Below are 14,881 nucleotides of genomic sequence, written 5' to 3'. Positions count from 1 at the left end.
ACCTCAAAAAACGGGACAGGATAAAGAAAAGCTTTCTTTCTTTTTAAAACCAGGAAAAAACATTTTAAGCTCCTTCTACTCTAAACCAAAACAAAACCAAGAACTGTGCAGACTTCCATAACTAATGCAGTATGAAAACCAACATGTATTGAATATTTTTAAAGGACAGTGTTCCTTTGAAAAGCTGTAACTAATTCATTTGACAGTCCAGCTGAGACATGTTTACATCCCTATCTACTAAAACCTGTGCTAAATGAAACAGGGTGGGTTTTTTGCAGCTGTAGATATATGCTTGGAACACTCAAATAATGACAGATGTAAATAAATAATTTCCTTTATCTTTACAGTAAAAAATGTTATATATGCTCAATAATGTATTCAGCTTGTTACTTAATTCACTGCATCTAATTTGCATACACCTGTAATACTTTTTAATGCCTCAGTCTAGCAATTAGCATACTGATTCTTATTAAATATATCAAAGATGTCTTTTTAGTTAGCAAAGTCAAAAGTAAATGTACACCTGCAAAACATTTTTTTAAGCACTTGCAATTTAAGAAACATTAAGTGCTATAAAAATTGGTACCATCTTAATACACCAGACACAACAGAAACCATTAGAAGAAACACTTACAATGGCACCATCCAACCAATTAGATTTGCAAAATATTTCACTGGAAGGAAAATCCCTATAAGGCTAATTGAAGTCTCCTAAATTAAATGTGGGCTTTTTTTTTTGAGTTATCTCTCACAAAGCCCCCTGGAAGTCTCTCCCCAGAAAACTCAAGATGGATCAGATACTGAAAGTTGGTATCTTTGTAGCACTATAAAAAAATACTCAGTCTGGCACACTTCAGAGCCTACTGCTCACAATTTTGTATCACAAAATGCAATACTTTCACCCCTTGCCACAGAATAAATAAGAACTAAGCAAAACAATTGCAGAAACATAAGTGTGGCTCACACTACAATGCTTTTAATTCTCAATTACTGTTCAACATGATGAGTCATTCAAATCCAGCACTATAATATGCATGTCAGTAATTCAGTCCTGGGGATTCCTCATTCTTGTTTGTTCTTATAGGCTACAGGCATTTTATTAGAGTCAAGAAAATAAACCAAAAAGATTTCAGCGAATCTCTCCAGCAGTCATAAAAAGATTGCAAAAATCCATCACAAGCATTCACCTTCTTGACTTACTTAAAAATAGTCTCACATTCTTGCCAGAAGCACAGTGCTGCCACATTACCCCTTCTTCTAGATTTTCACTTTAAATACAATGTAGTGCTCTGCCCACAGCATATTGTTAATTACACTCTAAATGGAAAACGTTTATATTGCTTCTATATTGTCACTCTTCCATTCTGTTCATTTCAGCATTTTATACTTAATAATTGAACACATACTAATGTTGAAGTAGCACTGTATGACTGAAAAGCAATAAACCTCACTTGGCACCCTAGCTTTATCCCAGAGAAAAATATAGGTATAAATCACCATTTATAAATCAACTCTAAAATAGGTATAAATCACCATTTCTGGGAACAAGATAACACAATATGCTTCCAGAACTAGTCAGCAAATCAAACAGGCTCTTATGAGTTTTAAGTCAACCACAATCTAAGGGCCCACTCTGAGCAACAAACGTGGCTTTAATCAGACACACATAGGTCCTCATCAGACACACAAACCAGGATGTGCTTGCAAAATCAGCATTTTCCATTATGAATGGTGGTACGCAATAGAGACCACGTTGTTGTTGGCCTTCTTTAACAGGACAATAAGAAAACAAAACATTTACTACTTCTTCTTATGCAAATAGTAGCAATAAGCACTGCTGTTCAATATTTTCATTCAAGAATCTTTCAGCAGACAGACTTAGAAGAAAAGGTGTCTTCTAAAGAATCTCGCTGCCCATTGAACTATATATCTTTAACATTCTAATCCAAACCAGTGGGATTCTCCTATAAAAGGATTAAATTCAGTAAGCCTGGTGAAGAGCGCTGTGTAACACATCATCTTGTAAAAATGAACTTTTATTTACAACGATGGTCAGAAATACATAACAGTAGGAAAATCTGATAGCAGCCACAGACTCATCACAGAAAGCTAGTTCCACTAAAGCCACTTCTCTATCCCACCACGTCAGTTTTGTTTCACAGAGACATAAATTGGAAGCCTCTACTCTGGTCATTGACACAATTCCTGCTGTCAGGAGGATTACTTACAGGAACACAACCCTTTATTAATCACAAGCTTGACCCAAACAACCACAACAAAAAGATTCAAATAGAGAAGTTTCATTTCATTTGAATCTCTCTCTCTCATGCCAATCACTGTTAGCGGAAAGGATGTGCAAACAGCACAGCTAAATCCACACAGCAATGATGCAATGACCCACAAAGAGACTCCAAGGGCCAATGGAGTAAATAAAGCAAAACTACCCAAACCCAAAGGGCAGCATGCATATGAGCATCTTCTCCGCTTAAATGGGCACATACTGAAACCTAGTCTTGTATTTCCAAGTTCTGCAATAAGACTTCACAGAAACAGAAACTTCCTATATTGTTGCGAAAACATATATTACACAAAAGAAGAGAAACAAGTGCCCAGGTTCACTGAAAATTTAAATAACAAAATATGGAGAAATGCAAAGTGATCATTGTGTCACACACACTTAAAAAATAAAATGCAATTTGTAATTGAAAATTAAACATACAACTAGCTGTCATTCAAACCAAAATGCTGGATTCAAATATCATTCTTCCCTTTGGGAAAATGTGGCTGTAATTTCTTTGAATTAACCTGATACAAATATATACATGAATCTGTCTTTCATCTATACATATAGAAGTCTGTATGATTTACCATACACCAACACACCTCCATATACACAAAGCATGTGGAAGCAATTATTTCAGACTAAGTATTTGACAGCTGCTCCCTTTTTTTGCTTAAAAGAGGATTGTTACTAATGTTACACAAGAACCAAAACTACCCACTTCTGAAACTTTGGTGCAGCTTGGGTTGAAAGGGCAACATACATTCCCAGAGTCCACCCAATAAATAGCAAAAGAGACAAGAAAAAACACATTGTAAATTTGGTGTATCTTTGGTTTTCATTTCAGTATTTAAAATGCCATTCCACCCACCAACCTAACAGCAAATCTTTGATTTGAACAGATTCTTCTCAAAGAGCATATCCAAACACATCCTAACTAAAAAGCAAAAACAAACTAGGTCCTCCCTGTTGTCTAAGACACTTGGTATGTTACTGGGCATCACCCTGCACTTTCCATGAAGCATACTACAAACAGATGGGTGCCAGGAAGATGATAAAGCACAGCTGAAATACCAGTTTATACCAACAGATTTATGCCTTTCAGAAAACATGAATGGAAAAGTTTTTGTATCATTGTACTCAGGACAATTCTTTGCACACTGAAGTTATGGCATTTTACTGCAAGGCACCTCAGCATTTCTCTGAGAAGTCACAGTTGGCCTTGATTCTAACAAAATGAGAAGCTTTTCCAGATAAAACAGCTATCTCCTGTCACAGGCCATTCCAGTTTGCAGCTTCTGAAAATCTGGCAGACTTCAAGCAAGCTTTTTTCCTATTGCTCTGCCTTTCCATTTGTCTTCCAGGCCAGACTTCACCACCGTGTGAAAGCAGTTGACTCTCACAGCTTTCAACTTCCATTAACATGCATTTATTGCATTTGCTTGGAAACTGGCAGGTGCTGGGGAATGAAGGAGAAAGTAGGCCAGACCAAAACAAGACACATTTCCAGAGAACCTCCCACCATCAGTCGTGTATGCTTGAATTTACCAGAAAAATTCCAATTGACCCAAATCCCATTTGGATTAGTCTTGAGCCTCCTTCATATCACTCTGTCAAATTCCAAGCAGAAATACTTAAACAAAAAAAGAAAAAAACGAAGAGAAGAGAAGAGAAGAGAAGAGAAGAGAAGAGAAGAGAAGAGAAGAGAAGAGAAGAGAAGAGAAGAGAAGAGAAGAGAAGAGAAGAGAAGAGAAGAGAAAAAGGTAGGTATCATTTTCTTTAGAGTGTAACACATGTTTTGCTTACCTCACTGTTGTGGCCCCTCAAATTGAAGTTGATTCTCTGAGGGGTGTTCCGGTCCCTCCTGCAATGGCTGGAAGTGAAAGTGACACCCACAACTCCTCTGCCATTGCCCGTTGCCAGCCAGCCTTCCTCATAGTACCGCCTCCTGCACACCGGTTTCTCCTTCTCACTTTTGGGGACTCTGCCTTTCCAGGAGAGGCAGAGGATGTTGGAATCGCTGCAAAGAACAGGCCCATGTTCCACTGCTGCATACATGCTTTTTAAATATTTTATTTTTTGACATAAGAAAGTAATATGTCTAGTGCACAAAATTTAAATCAATTTTTTTTTTTTTTTATTGATAAGACTGACCTGGATAGATCATTGAAAGGGAGGAGGATGGGGTCAGTGTTTATAAATATCCACCAAATGCATAGTGAAAAATTCCTCTATAAAAGATGATGGCAGTTGGCTAAGAAAAAGTAACACTTAAAAAAAAATTCAGGTTCATTTTTGTTTTGAGTCTGTAGAGTGGGGGTGCACTTATCCTTTGGAGAAACAGCTACTTCATAAGAGGCGCTCAAGAAATGGTTAAGTCATCTTTTTGCTCAACTTGATATAATCTTTATTCAGCCTGAGATTCCAGTTTAGCGTAATGCAATTCCAGAGACAAAGAGTTGCAAATGTGTAGGTTTCAAGTAACTTAAGGCTTTTAAAACTTCCTCCAGTCAGATTTTCTTCAAAAGTTCAGTTGCAGAAATTTAAACACACGCACATACATATATATGTATATATATGACATTCCTCTTTTCCAAGCTGCCCTCTGGCATATCTTTTCCATCTGATGTATTTCTGCTGCTAAAGCTGAAAGAGATTGCATAAAGGGAAAAAAAGGCACACAAACCGTGTGAAACAACAGACCCGAACTTGTGCAGGCACTGGTGTGCCAGGCCAGTTAGGAAATCCCTCTTGGTACTGAACCGCTCGTTGGACTCAAAAGTTTTTGCAATCCAAAGCCAATCCAATTTTCATCGCAGCACTTTTTTTCCACCAGAGACCCAACACAGCCTGAACTGTTTATCACGCTATCTTGCCTGCTTTCCCACTTTTTGCTGCCACACACGAATGAAAAAGAACCCCCTCTTCATTTATAGCAGAATCAAAAATGCTCTTAAGCTTTTAGCTTTCAAAGTAGGTAAGTTTGCCTCAGGTGAACCATGAAGTTCTTTCTCCTGTGAAACGGGCTACAATATCAAGCTGTTTTTCCTTTACTTTTCCCTTTTTTTTCTGCTACAAGGAATCACAGACTTTTCATTCTACCATAAAAAACAAATGCCAGAATTAAAGCACATCAAGTAAGCACTCTTTCAAAATCTTCTAAAATTCAAGGAAGGAAGAAATATAATCATCTAAAAAAGAAAGAGAAGCAGCATTAAAAATCTGACTTCCTGGGTTCACTATTTCTCTAGGTATTTTCCTTGCTTGTTTGACAGGATCTTTCCTTCTTGATGCTTGTCTACAGCACAGATTCATAGTTCCAGACACAACATTTGCAGCTGTACAAGAAGGAAACATATGAAGTATTCCAATCGTTTTATTTGAATAACATTTATGAGCTCAATTAGCTAGTATTTATATCACACGAAGTGAAAAGAGGAAAAAGGAGAGGGAGAAGGGATATGCAAGTTTGATGACCTGGTTAACTCAAGAAGGACGGCGAGGTTTGCTCAGTTCAATGCCCAGACTTGTCCCATAGTTCCTCAACTTATTTACTTCCAGTCATCATTGCTCAGCAGAAGGTCACGATTTATTGTCCATTCACATCTACTGAGCCCAAAGCAAAACGTGCCCAAGACCATACATTATTCCTCTGCTAGAACTAAATCAGTTTCCTCTGCCCTCTTGATTCTTCTGTTTCCCTCACAGCTATTGATTTAGATTGTGGAGGTATTTATTAAGCTTCTCCTGCACAGAGGGTGTTTTTTCTTTCTCTTCTTGCAGACTTTTTTCACCCGTGAAGACCATGTGGGAAGTTGAACATTACTGGCAGGTGTCTTTCCATGGATTACTGATTCCTGTGTTGCAAAGGTGCTCCATCTGGTTCTCAAATTAATTTTCATCAATTGCAAAGCTCTCAGGAATATGCCAGAGCAAGTCTACGTGATGACAAAAACACGTGCGTTTTCATGTACATGCAGTGCACACACCAGTCTGGTACTCAGAGCTGCATCTCCCTTTTCAGTTTAGGTGTGGTAATCTTGTAAGATGCCTGCTACTCAAAACTTGAAATCCCTGGATTCTTCCAACTCTGCAAAGCAAAGCACACACACACACAAAAAGAAAAAAGTGAATAAAATAAATCACAAAACAAGTTAAAGATACTGGTACTACTGTTACAGTAATTGAAGTATTGTGGTTAAGGATTGTATACTGGACTCCTACACAGTGTATTATATATAGATAAAGCATAATTCAGAGCATACATGTTTAATAATATATTTGTATTTGATAGACACACAAAGACAAAATACAAAATTTTCTTTTTCACTTCCAAAATTGCCAAAACTTTCACGATGGACATGTATAGCTAATGAAATGTATCTGGGAAGGATACTTTAGAGGGGGGGAGAGGAGGGGGAAGAGCTTTGTCCTGCTCACAGTCTCTGGGGCAAAGTCTTAAAGATTTCACAGCTTTGAAGTGAAGATGGGGAAGGGAGATGTTAGTGATAGAGCAGGCACAGGGTTAGACCCTGAGGCACACACAAACAGAATGGCTGACCTGGAAGAGACCTCTGGACATCATCTGGTCCAAACACTGCTCAAGCAGGGTCACCAAGAAAGAGTCAGTTACCCAGGATTGTATCCAGGCAGTTTCTAAATATCTCCAAGGATGAAAACCCTATGAATTCTCTGGGCAACCTGCGCCAGTGCTCAGTCATCCTCACAGAAAAGTGTTTCCTGATGTTTAGAGGGAACCATCTGTGTTTCAGTTTGTGCTCATTGCCTCTGGTTCTGTCACTGGATACCACCATTAAGAGCCTGTCTCTCTCATTCAATTCCCTCCCATCAACTGTACACAACAACAAGATCTCCTTAGGCTTTTTCTTCTCCAGGCTGAAGTCTCAGCTCTCAGACTTTCCTCATAGAAAAGATGCTCCAAACCATGAAAATACAGTACTGAACTTATCAGTCTCAAAGAGACTGGGAAGATTCCTCCAGGGCTTAAACTACTGCTTTGAAGAGATCTAAGGTACTTCAAAATTAAAGCTTAAAAGTCTGAATCAACACAGATGAATTTAAAGACTATTCAAATGCTGCTTAAATCTCCATTTAAAAAAGGGGAGAAAAATTCCCCAAAGTCAATTTTATACAAAAGAGTGTACACAAATAAAGCACAAGAGACCAAGCAAAAGGCCATTCAGGATATTCCAGTAGTTGTATCCGAAGTGCACACATATGCAGTTATTGCATCTACAGTCACTGCTAAAGAGAGCTCATTTAAATTCAGAGCTGCATTCATAATAGTCATCAGAGCTGTAAAAATGGTCTTGTCTTTATTACATAAAGCACTATACTAACCTCATGTTTCCTGTAATTAACCACTTATTTCATTCTAGCATGGACATATTAATTAATTTTGTTTAAAAAAAAGAGACTAGATAAGAAAACAAATTTACAGACACAAAGGCAAAGTTGTAAAGTAGTTTACAACCCTACACAGTTGGCTGACTTATCAGAAACACTGTCCCCGAGATTTGGTGAGTCACTGCCAGACCTCTTCAGCACTACATCTCACTTAAGTTTTAAAAATAATGACTGCTATTAATTTCTTTTTCATCATGGCAAGATGATGATATGACAAATGTCACCTTTCCAAATTTCTGGTGCTTATCAATTACAGCCCAGAGAAAGTTCATGTATAGGAAAACATACAAAAATTTTCAGAGTACAATGGTTTGTAGACAAACTTCTGCATTTATCCCATAAGCAAACTTGATCCTCTGAAGGATCAGTGCCATTGTTTCCATACCCACTGAAATCTTTCTAACAGACATCTGCATTCAAAAGTTGACATTTTATATTAGCAGCATGAGTATTATGATGCAAGCCTTTACTAATCCTACAGAGAAATAAAAAAAAAATGTTTACTGAGAAAACAAAGTCTCTGAAATATCAGAGCAGAGATAAGCACTAAACAGAGTTGTTTGAACTGTACAAGAACCCAGAGTTTACAAGTGGATTTTAAAATACAGGTAACTATAGATACAGTGGCTTTGCATATAATCTGTATGCAACTTCTGTCCTTATTCACTGCACCCAAGACTAACAAGGTTGAGAAAAGGACTCATCTGCATCTTGGTCAATAACCTTCTCTCACCTTAGTCCCATTTACCATCACTTTCAAGATTAGACAGACCAAAGGCTTCTCCTCTTAAAAATATCCTAAATGCATTAGAAATGCTGGTCAGGGAGAGATGAAAATCTAAAATAACTACAAAAGTAATAAAATCAGCCATTATTCAAATGCATTATTCAAACACAACACTTTTTCAATACAATACAACCTATGAGAATGTTTTACCTTTGAGTCACTGAGGATTGACACTACCTTTATGTTACATTCAGAGACAAGAAAAAAAAAATACTTTTAAGACTGTAGTATCAAACACTCAAAATACAGACTGAATTAAGATTACATGTATTATATATTAATGCTTTCCATTCCCTTTTTCCTCATTTCCATGCACTCTGTAGTTCCTAAGAAATAACCTAACTAAAAGATTCAAGTACTAGTCTTCTCTTAAAAAAATCCGTAATTTAGACACTCCTCTTCTACCACCATTACAGCAGCCTCACAGTTCTGCTCATTTTCATATTTTGAAACCAAGCTTTTCCCCTCCATGGAACACCAGGGTAATGGCTTCCACCTCTGTTGTGAAGTGTGTAATAGCAGAGGATAAAAAGCATGATAGAAAGAAGAGCTGGGTGTCACCTGCACAATCCTACCACTAGCCCAAAGTCCGTTGGGCTGACCACAGAAAGAGAACTTGGCCTTCCAGAAGGAGCTCATCAAAACTAAATTTTTAACTGAAGATTTTTAATCATCAAATTTTCTGCACCTTTCCTTCCTAATATAAATTAGTGCAAGGACTAATCACAGAAGTGCACTACCATCTGATTTTGCTGGTGAATTGTTTCTGACACTACTAGGACAATAAATATCAATGAATTCTCTGAATTCTCTACCTTCACTCTCACTTAAAAGGTAGTTGAAAATATATTTTCTCTGGATTTCCCCTTTAACAAAGGGAGATGCTACTTGAACTCATCCTCTAATACTGTTGAGTCTAAGCCCAGTGATGTAAGACATTTAAGTACAGACAAAAACATATTAGACCTGTGACAAAGGAAAGCAGGATCCACAATTATTTTATTTCATTTTGTTTTGAAAGCATAGCTCTTCTCAAATGCAAAACCCAGCAGCAAGTTACGTTTCTGCAGAAAATTTAGGTACTAATTTTTAAAAATGTGTTTATAAACAGTAGCTCTCTTATTGTAGTGTCAATATTTAACTCATCATTTTTATCTTCTGTTCCTACTAACTTATATAAAGTGTGTTAAGCCACAGTTGGACAACCAGAAAAATATTTGTTTGTTCTCATGCGTCTTTCATTGAGGTGTCTCTTTTGTTGACAGAAAGAAGCCAAGCACAGCCAAATGCAGCAATGCTGCAGCAAGCTCTTCAGTATTTCATATTTATTCAAACCCCTACTCTTCAAGGCTGCAGAGCAGAGAATCTGAAGGCGAGGATAAAAGGGGACTGGGAAGGGAAGGAAAGCAAAGAAGGAAAAGTGAAGTGAGTACACACTATTTCTGAATTATTATCTTCAAGAAACCAAAACAAATAAGGACTCACAGCCTGCTTTTGGAAGATTCTGATGACCCAAACATCTTAAGGAAAAAAATAGAAGATATAGAGTCTTTGAAAAGACTTCAGGATTCTTCAGCCTAACCAGATTCCCTACCTGCCAAACCTGCATAAGGTGAAAGGAAATTGTAGTTTTCCCTCCTTTTGCAGTCTAAGAAGGAAAAACTGTACACCAGTGTCCATGAAGATAGCAAGGTATTTTAAAAGTGCCAGCCACAACTGCTTTGGCACAAGCTGATGGCAGATGATCCCACCAGCTATCAAATGGGGACTGTGGGAGCAACCTCTAAGGTCACTGCTGAACACTACAGTACAAAATTGGCACATCATGTAATAGCGTTAGTGTATTACAGGCTAAATACTATAGAGACAGAAGCTGGTAAGATGATACAATTCGTTATTTAGTCCAATCTCTAAATTAACAAAAATCATTAAACAATTCTATCAAAAAAGTGAAAGAAAATTATTTAACAAGACTAACTACTTTCCTAAAAAGCCTGAAGAAAAAAATTAACTGGCTTGGAAGCTGATCTCTCTGAAAACTTACTCTCCAAAAACAGCGATTGATTTTAAGAGAGCTTCCCTTCCTGAAGTCACCATGCACAAAAGGGTTAGGAATTGTGGCAATTTCAATCAGTTTGAGCTGTGCCCAAAAGTTTTTGCTCTTTTAAGTTTTTGCTCCCCGCCACAGCCCCAGTGTTGTCCCACATTCAGCTGCACTGGCAAACTGGGAAAGGCACAAAACAAGTGAGAAACAGAAGGGAGGAGTACCTGCAACTAGTATGCCACTTGAAGACTATTGATAACAAAGTTTGGGCACAGAGTATTTCTGAACTCGGGGCTTTGTCCTTAGACGAAAGGGAAGTAAAGTTTTTCCTCTTGAAGATGAATTTAAGATGGCTTCGATGTCCTGGAGTCAAAGCTACACATGAGTCATGAAAATATGCCTCATTTTCAAATTTAAAAAAAGTGAGCTGAAACACTCCAGACAGGTGTTGAAAAACCTGCTTCAGGAAATAAAAATGTACAAATAAGACATAGTCGCCTTTTAAAGAGTTGGGAGATTCACACCACTGATAAACACATCCAAACACTTTAGAGATTCAAAGAAACTGTGAAGTGTGACCAAGAAATTCCTGACACTTGTAAGTGTCAATCTTCTTTCTCAAGAAAAGGCTACAATCCTCAGAGCACAGAGAAGCCCTAGACAATGTATACTTCACTAGGGACTTCATGAAAAAGTGGCAACAACTGTGTCTTACTAAGAATATTCAATGACCTTCATGGGAGGGCGCCCCTGCTCTCACCATCTCTTTTCCATTGAACTGACTGCGCTGACCTTGCCGGTAATTACAGAGCAATTTCTTTCCCGTAGGAACATTCTGCAGCCTGCAAACATCCCTCGAGTCTGCAGCAGTTCCAGCTAGTTCCTAATTATCTCCAATATCTGCCCACAGGCTCTTTAATACTTTCTTATGAACATACACTGAACTTTCGATATTCTCCTCAAAAATCCCAATATACCTTTGTATGTGATGCACTACCACAATGGAAACAAACAACATAAAAAAAAAGAAAGGGAGATGAAGGGAGAGAACAACAGATGTCATCAGTTTTTAAAATTCAGAAGAGCCTCATAAACAAGAATTATGTCTTTTGGACAGCAAGACATATTTAAGTCAGAAACCTGATAATTGCTGAGAAGCGGTGTAAGTGCAGTGTGCTGCAGCAGAGAGGGAGCTCCTGGTGATGCCTGCAAGCTGCACCACAGGTGTGAGATGGATTCTGAGATTGTGTGTGTGTGTGTGTGTGTGTGTGTGTGTGTGTGTGTGTGCATTTAAAAATACAAAGACAGGAGTTGCATTTTTCAAACAGCTTGGGTTTCTCAGTCTTTGGCTTTGGGGTGAAGAACTGAACTCTAGTCCTGGCTGTCCCTAACGTGCTGTAACTCAAGATTCCAGGCTGGTTTGAGGACCTGCACTCACCTCACCACCACTGCTTAGAGGTCCAGATGCAGAGCAGGGATACTCTGCCCTTGCAACAAAGAGATGCAAACCTTAAGAACAGCTTCATCTCATCCCTCTCTTTTTCTCCAAGTTCCATGTTTTTTCCTCTTGTTTCTGGAAGGTCATGTCAAGATCTCTGTATTAAAGGAGGCATATAATAGAATGGAAACAGACTAACTCAAGGAGCAGTTCCTTTAGAGGCAGCCTTGATAATCAAGAATCACTAAAGAAGCATTTGTAAAAGTCAAATTCTTTAAACAAATACAGTAAAGTCAGGAGCTTTAAATAAATGCTTGGAGCAAAGCAAAGACCTCTGAAAGTTGCTGTTTCACTGCCAAGGCTCAGAGGGCACAAGATCAGCTGCATACACTTGTGCCCTGTTAGGTGAATGATGGTTTTGATCTGCTCTGTATTAATATGCCAAGTGCTGACTGCTCACCTGTCCAGACAGAAGCAAGGAGGTCAGAAAGACACAGGTGTCCACCAGGCACAGTCATGGTCTGGTGGGTGAGCTGAAGGCAGATCTGCACCTAGGTAAATTCACAGAGCACTCTTGTGCCCAAGCAGTTTTATTTTCACAATTCTCTCAATTCTCTCTTCTTACTGGCCTAGCTCCTGCTAGACATATGAAGTATGTCTATTTCATATAAATATGAATATTAAATAGTAGATATCTTAAAATACAGAATTTTGAAGTGGGGATAAGAAGTAGCAGTATACTACTCCTCATGCATGACTAGAACACTACAACCTTTCTATTAAGAAATCCATAATAGCCAAAAATTGCCAGTTACAGCGGTATTCAGTGGGAGGATGGCTACCAATGACTGTGTCTTCTCTTTTCTTAAACATGAAAAATTAATGTGTTACAATGATCGCAGATGAAAATGAATGAATAGGAAAAGGGTTGCAAAAACTCTAGAAAAGTATATTCAAAAAGCAACATGAGTTATTTTAAGTAGGAATTCTGAATATTTCATTCAATGCCCTCTGTACAACTACCAGATAGTGGTTGCTTCTAACTCCAATCTCTACAAAATTATGAAAATGCTCTTCCATTGAACAAGTGTTCACGTTTCATCAAGAAAGTCAACAAATGTTGTAAATTGGCATGGGTTTTGTGAGGAAAAGTAATATTCTCATTACTTGGTAGCTAGTGCTATAATTAACTTCATTCTGTTGTTTTCATCCCCAGGAAGTTACATAAATGAAGTAACTGTCAAACTACTTGGACCCAATTACTTCTCTTTGTCAACAGAAAACTCTCAATGCCTCTTTAAATGCACCTCTATCTAACCTATACCCAAAAGGAATGCTTTTTTTGTAAAGCTCAGATTCAGAGTCTACAAAGCATGAGAATCAAAAGGGAAGATTCATCATCACAGTTAAATCTGATCTTTTAGATAAACACTCACACAGAGCAAATGCACTCGCATACAATTAAAGCTAAAGTTATGCATGACTAAACAAGAGAAGGAATGCTGGTGTGGGGTTTTTTTCCCTTTGGATTTTCTTCTTTCCCATTGCCAAGTTACACCTTACTGCCTTTCCCAAGAAACACAAGGATCTTCAGAGGAAGACAGTAAATTTTTCAAAATAGCCAGAGGAAAGATTGATTTGGTTGAAGAATATCAGCTTCATACATTTTGTACTTCATTTTAGAAACTTGGATTTGGGAAAGTAATATGATTGCATTTAGTAATTTAGTAGATGATGTGCTACTTAGCAGACAGCTCCTGCTAAGTCTGACAAATATAGGTCAGAGTCCTGCAATCACACTTTGCTCAAGCACGCTTTGCATTTTCTAGACAAAAGTAACAATAAGACAAAAGCAATCTGAGGAAATTTCATAATTTTGATGTAAAATTTTATCATTACTTTTTTCCTTCTATGCCTAAGACTACATTATGTTTAGACAAGCCTATTTCAGCACAATCTTCTTTTAGTTAAATAAGTACTTCACAAAGTACCCCAGAACTGTATGAAAGCTCAATATTTACCATGTTAAGAGTTTTGAGAAGAGGTGAAAAACAGAACAATCAGAGAAAAGAAACAACATATAATCTACTCTGATAGTTCCCTCTGTAAAACTCAACATCTGTACTGAAGGTTCAACATCTGTATTTAAAAAGTCTGCTGGCAAACGGTGTAAGGAGAATTCTGCTGCTTTTTCTGGTAAGCAGCTTGGCAAGGTAACATCATAATCTTGCAGTGTCAGTCATCCCCTTGAGCTTACAAAGTCTATTAAAACAAATTACATGAAAACATCTTTTTCAGGATTTTAATTCAGTAGCTTAAGAGGATCAGGATATTCCAGTTCCCTCTTAGATTCAGGGAACATAAGACAGTACAGTACTTCAGTGCCTAATGCTGCACTGACACCTTAATACATTCTCCATTAACTGTGTATTATTCACAGACCACATAATCACAGGTTACTATGAGGAAACTATATGCTTTGTTGTTACCTCTATGAGCTAGATTACAATGAATTCAACAGTTCAGCATCTGCTTGAAACTGACATTACATTTGATCTGTAACAGATGGATGCACACAATAAACATTAGAGAAAAAGGTTAAAATATGGTATTAGATAAAGTATTTTCATACAATGCTTCTAAAATTAGGTAACCTAATGATATGGTAAGAAAATTCTATCCCAATAACTAAAATTATATATTACTTTTCACTTTTCTACTGAATGACAGCATGAAACAAAGATGACGAACAAACAGAAATTACAATATCAGAATACAAAAATTCTCTTCCTAGCTATTAAAAGAATTAAATACCTAAATTAAATATGGGAACATCTAGTTACTCAGTGACTCTAAAACCTCAAACATTACCTGACAGATGCTGATTTCATTGGATTGTCAACC

General features: G+C 37.5%; 1 protein-coding gene across 4 annotated transcripts in view; it reads right to left on the bottom strand.

Moving 5' to 3' along the window:
- The window catches only part of TULP4 (TUB like protein 4), a 150,720-nt gene that overhangs the window by 117,944 nt on the left and 17,895 nt on the right, over positions 1-14,881 (bottom strand). For all 4 annotated transcript variants that reach the window (XM_054630706.2, XM_077175437.1, XM_077175436.1 and 1 more), the window contains one exon: positions 4,088-6,371. In XM_054630706.2, coding sequence (XP_054486681.2) covers positions 4,088-4,339 — 252 coding nt within the window. In that variant the 5' untranslated portion in view covers positions 4,340-6,371. The remainder of the gene's footprint in view (positions 1-4,087; positions 6,372-14,881) is intronic.

This window comes from Agelaius phoeniceus, chromosome 3 (genome assembly GCF_051311805.1).
Source record: "Agelaius phoeniceus isolate bAgePho1 chromosome 3, bAgePho1.hap1, whole genome shotgun sequence".
Lineage (NCBI taxonomy): Eukaryota > Metazoa > Chordata > Aves > Passeriformes > Icteridae > Agelaius > Agelaius phoeniceus.
This window is presented reverse-complemented; position numbering and strand designations above follow the sequence as displayed.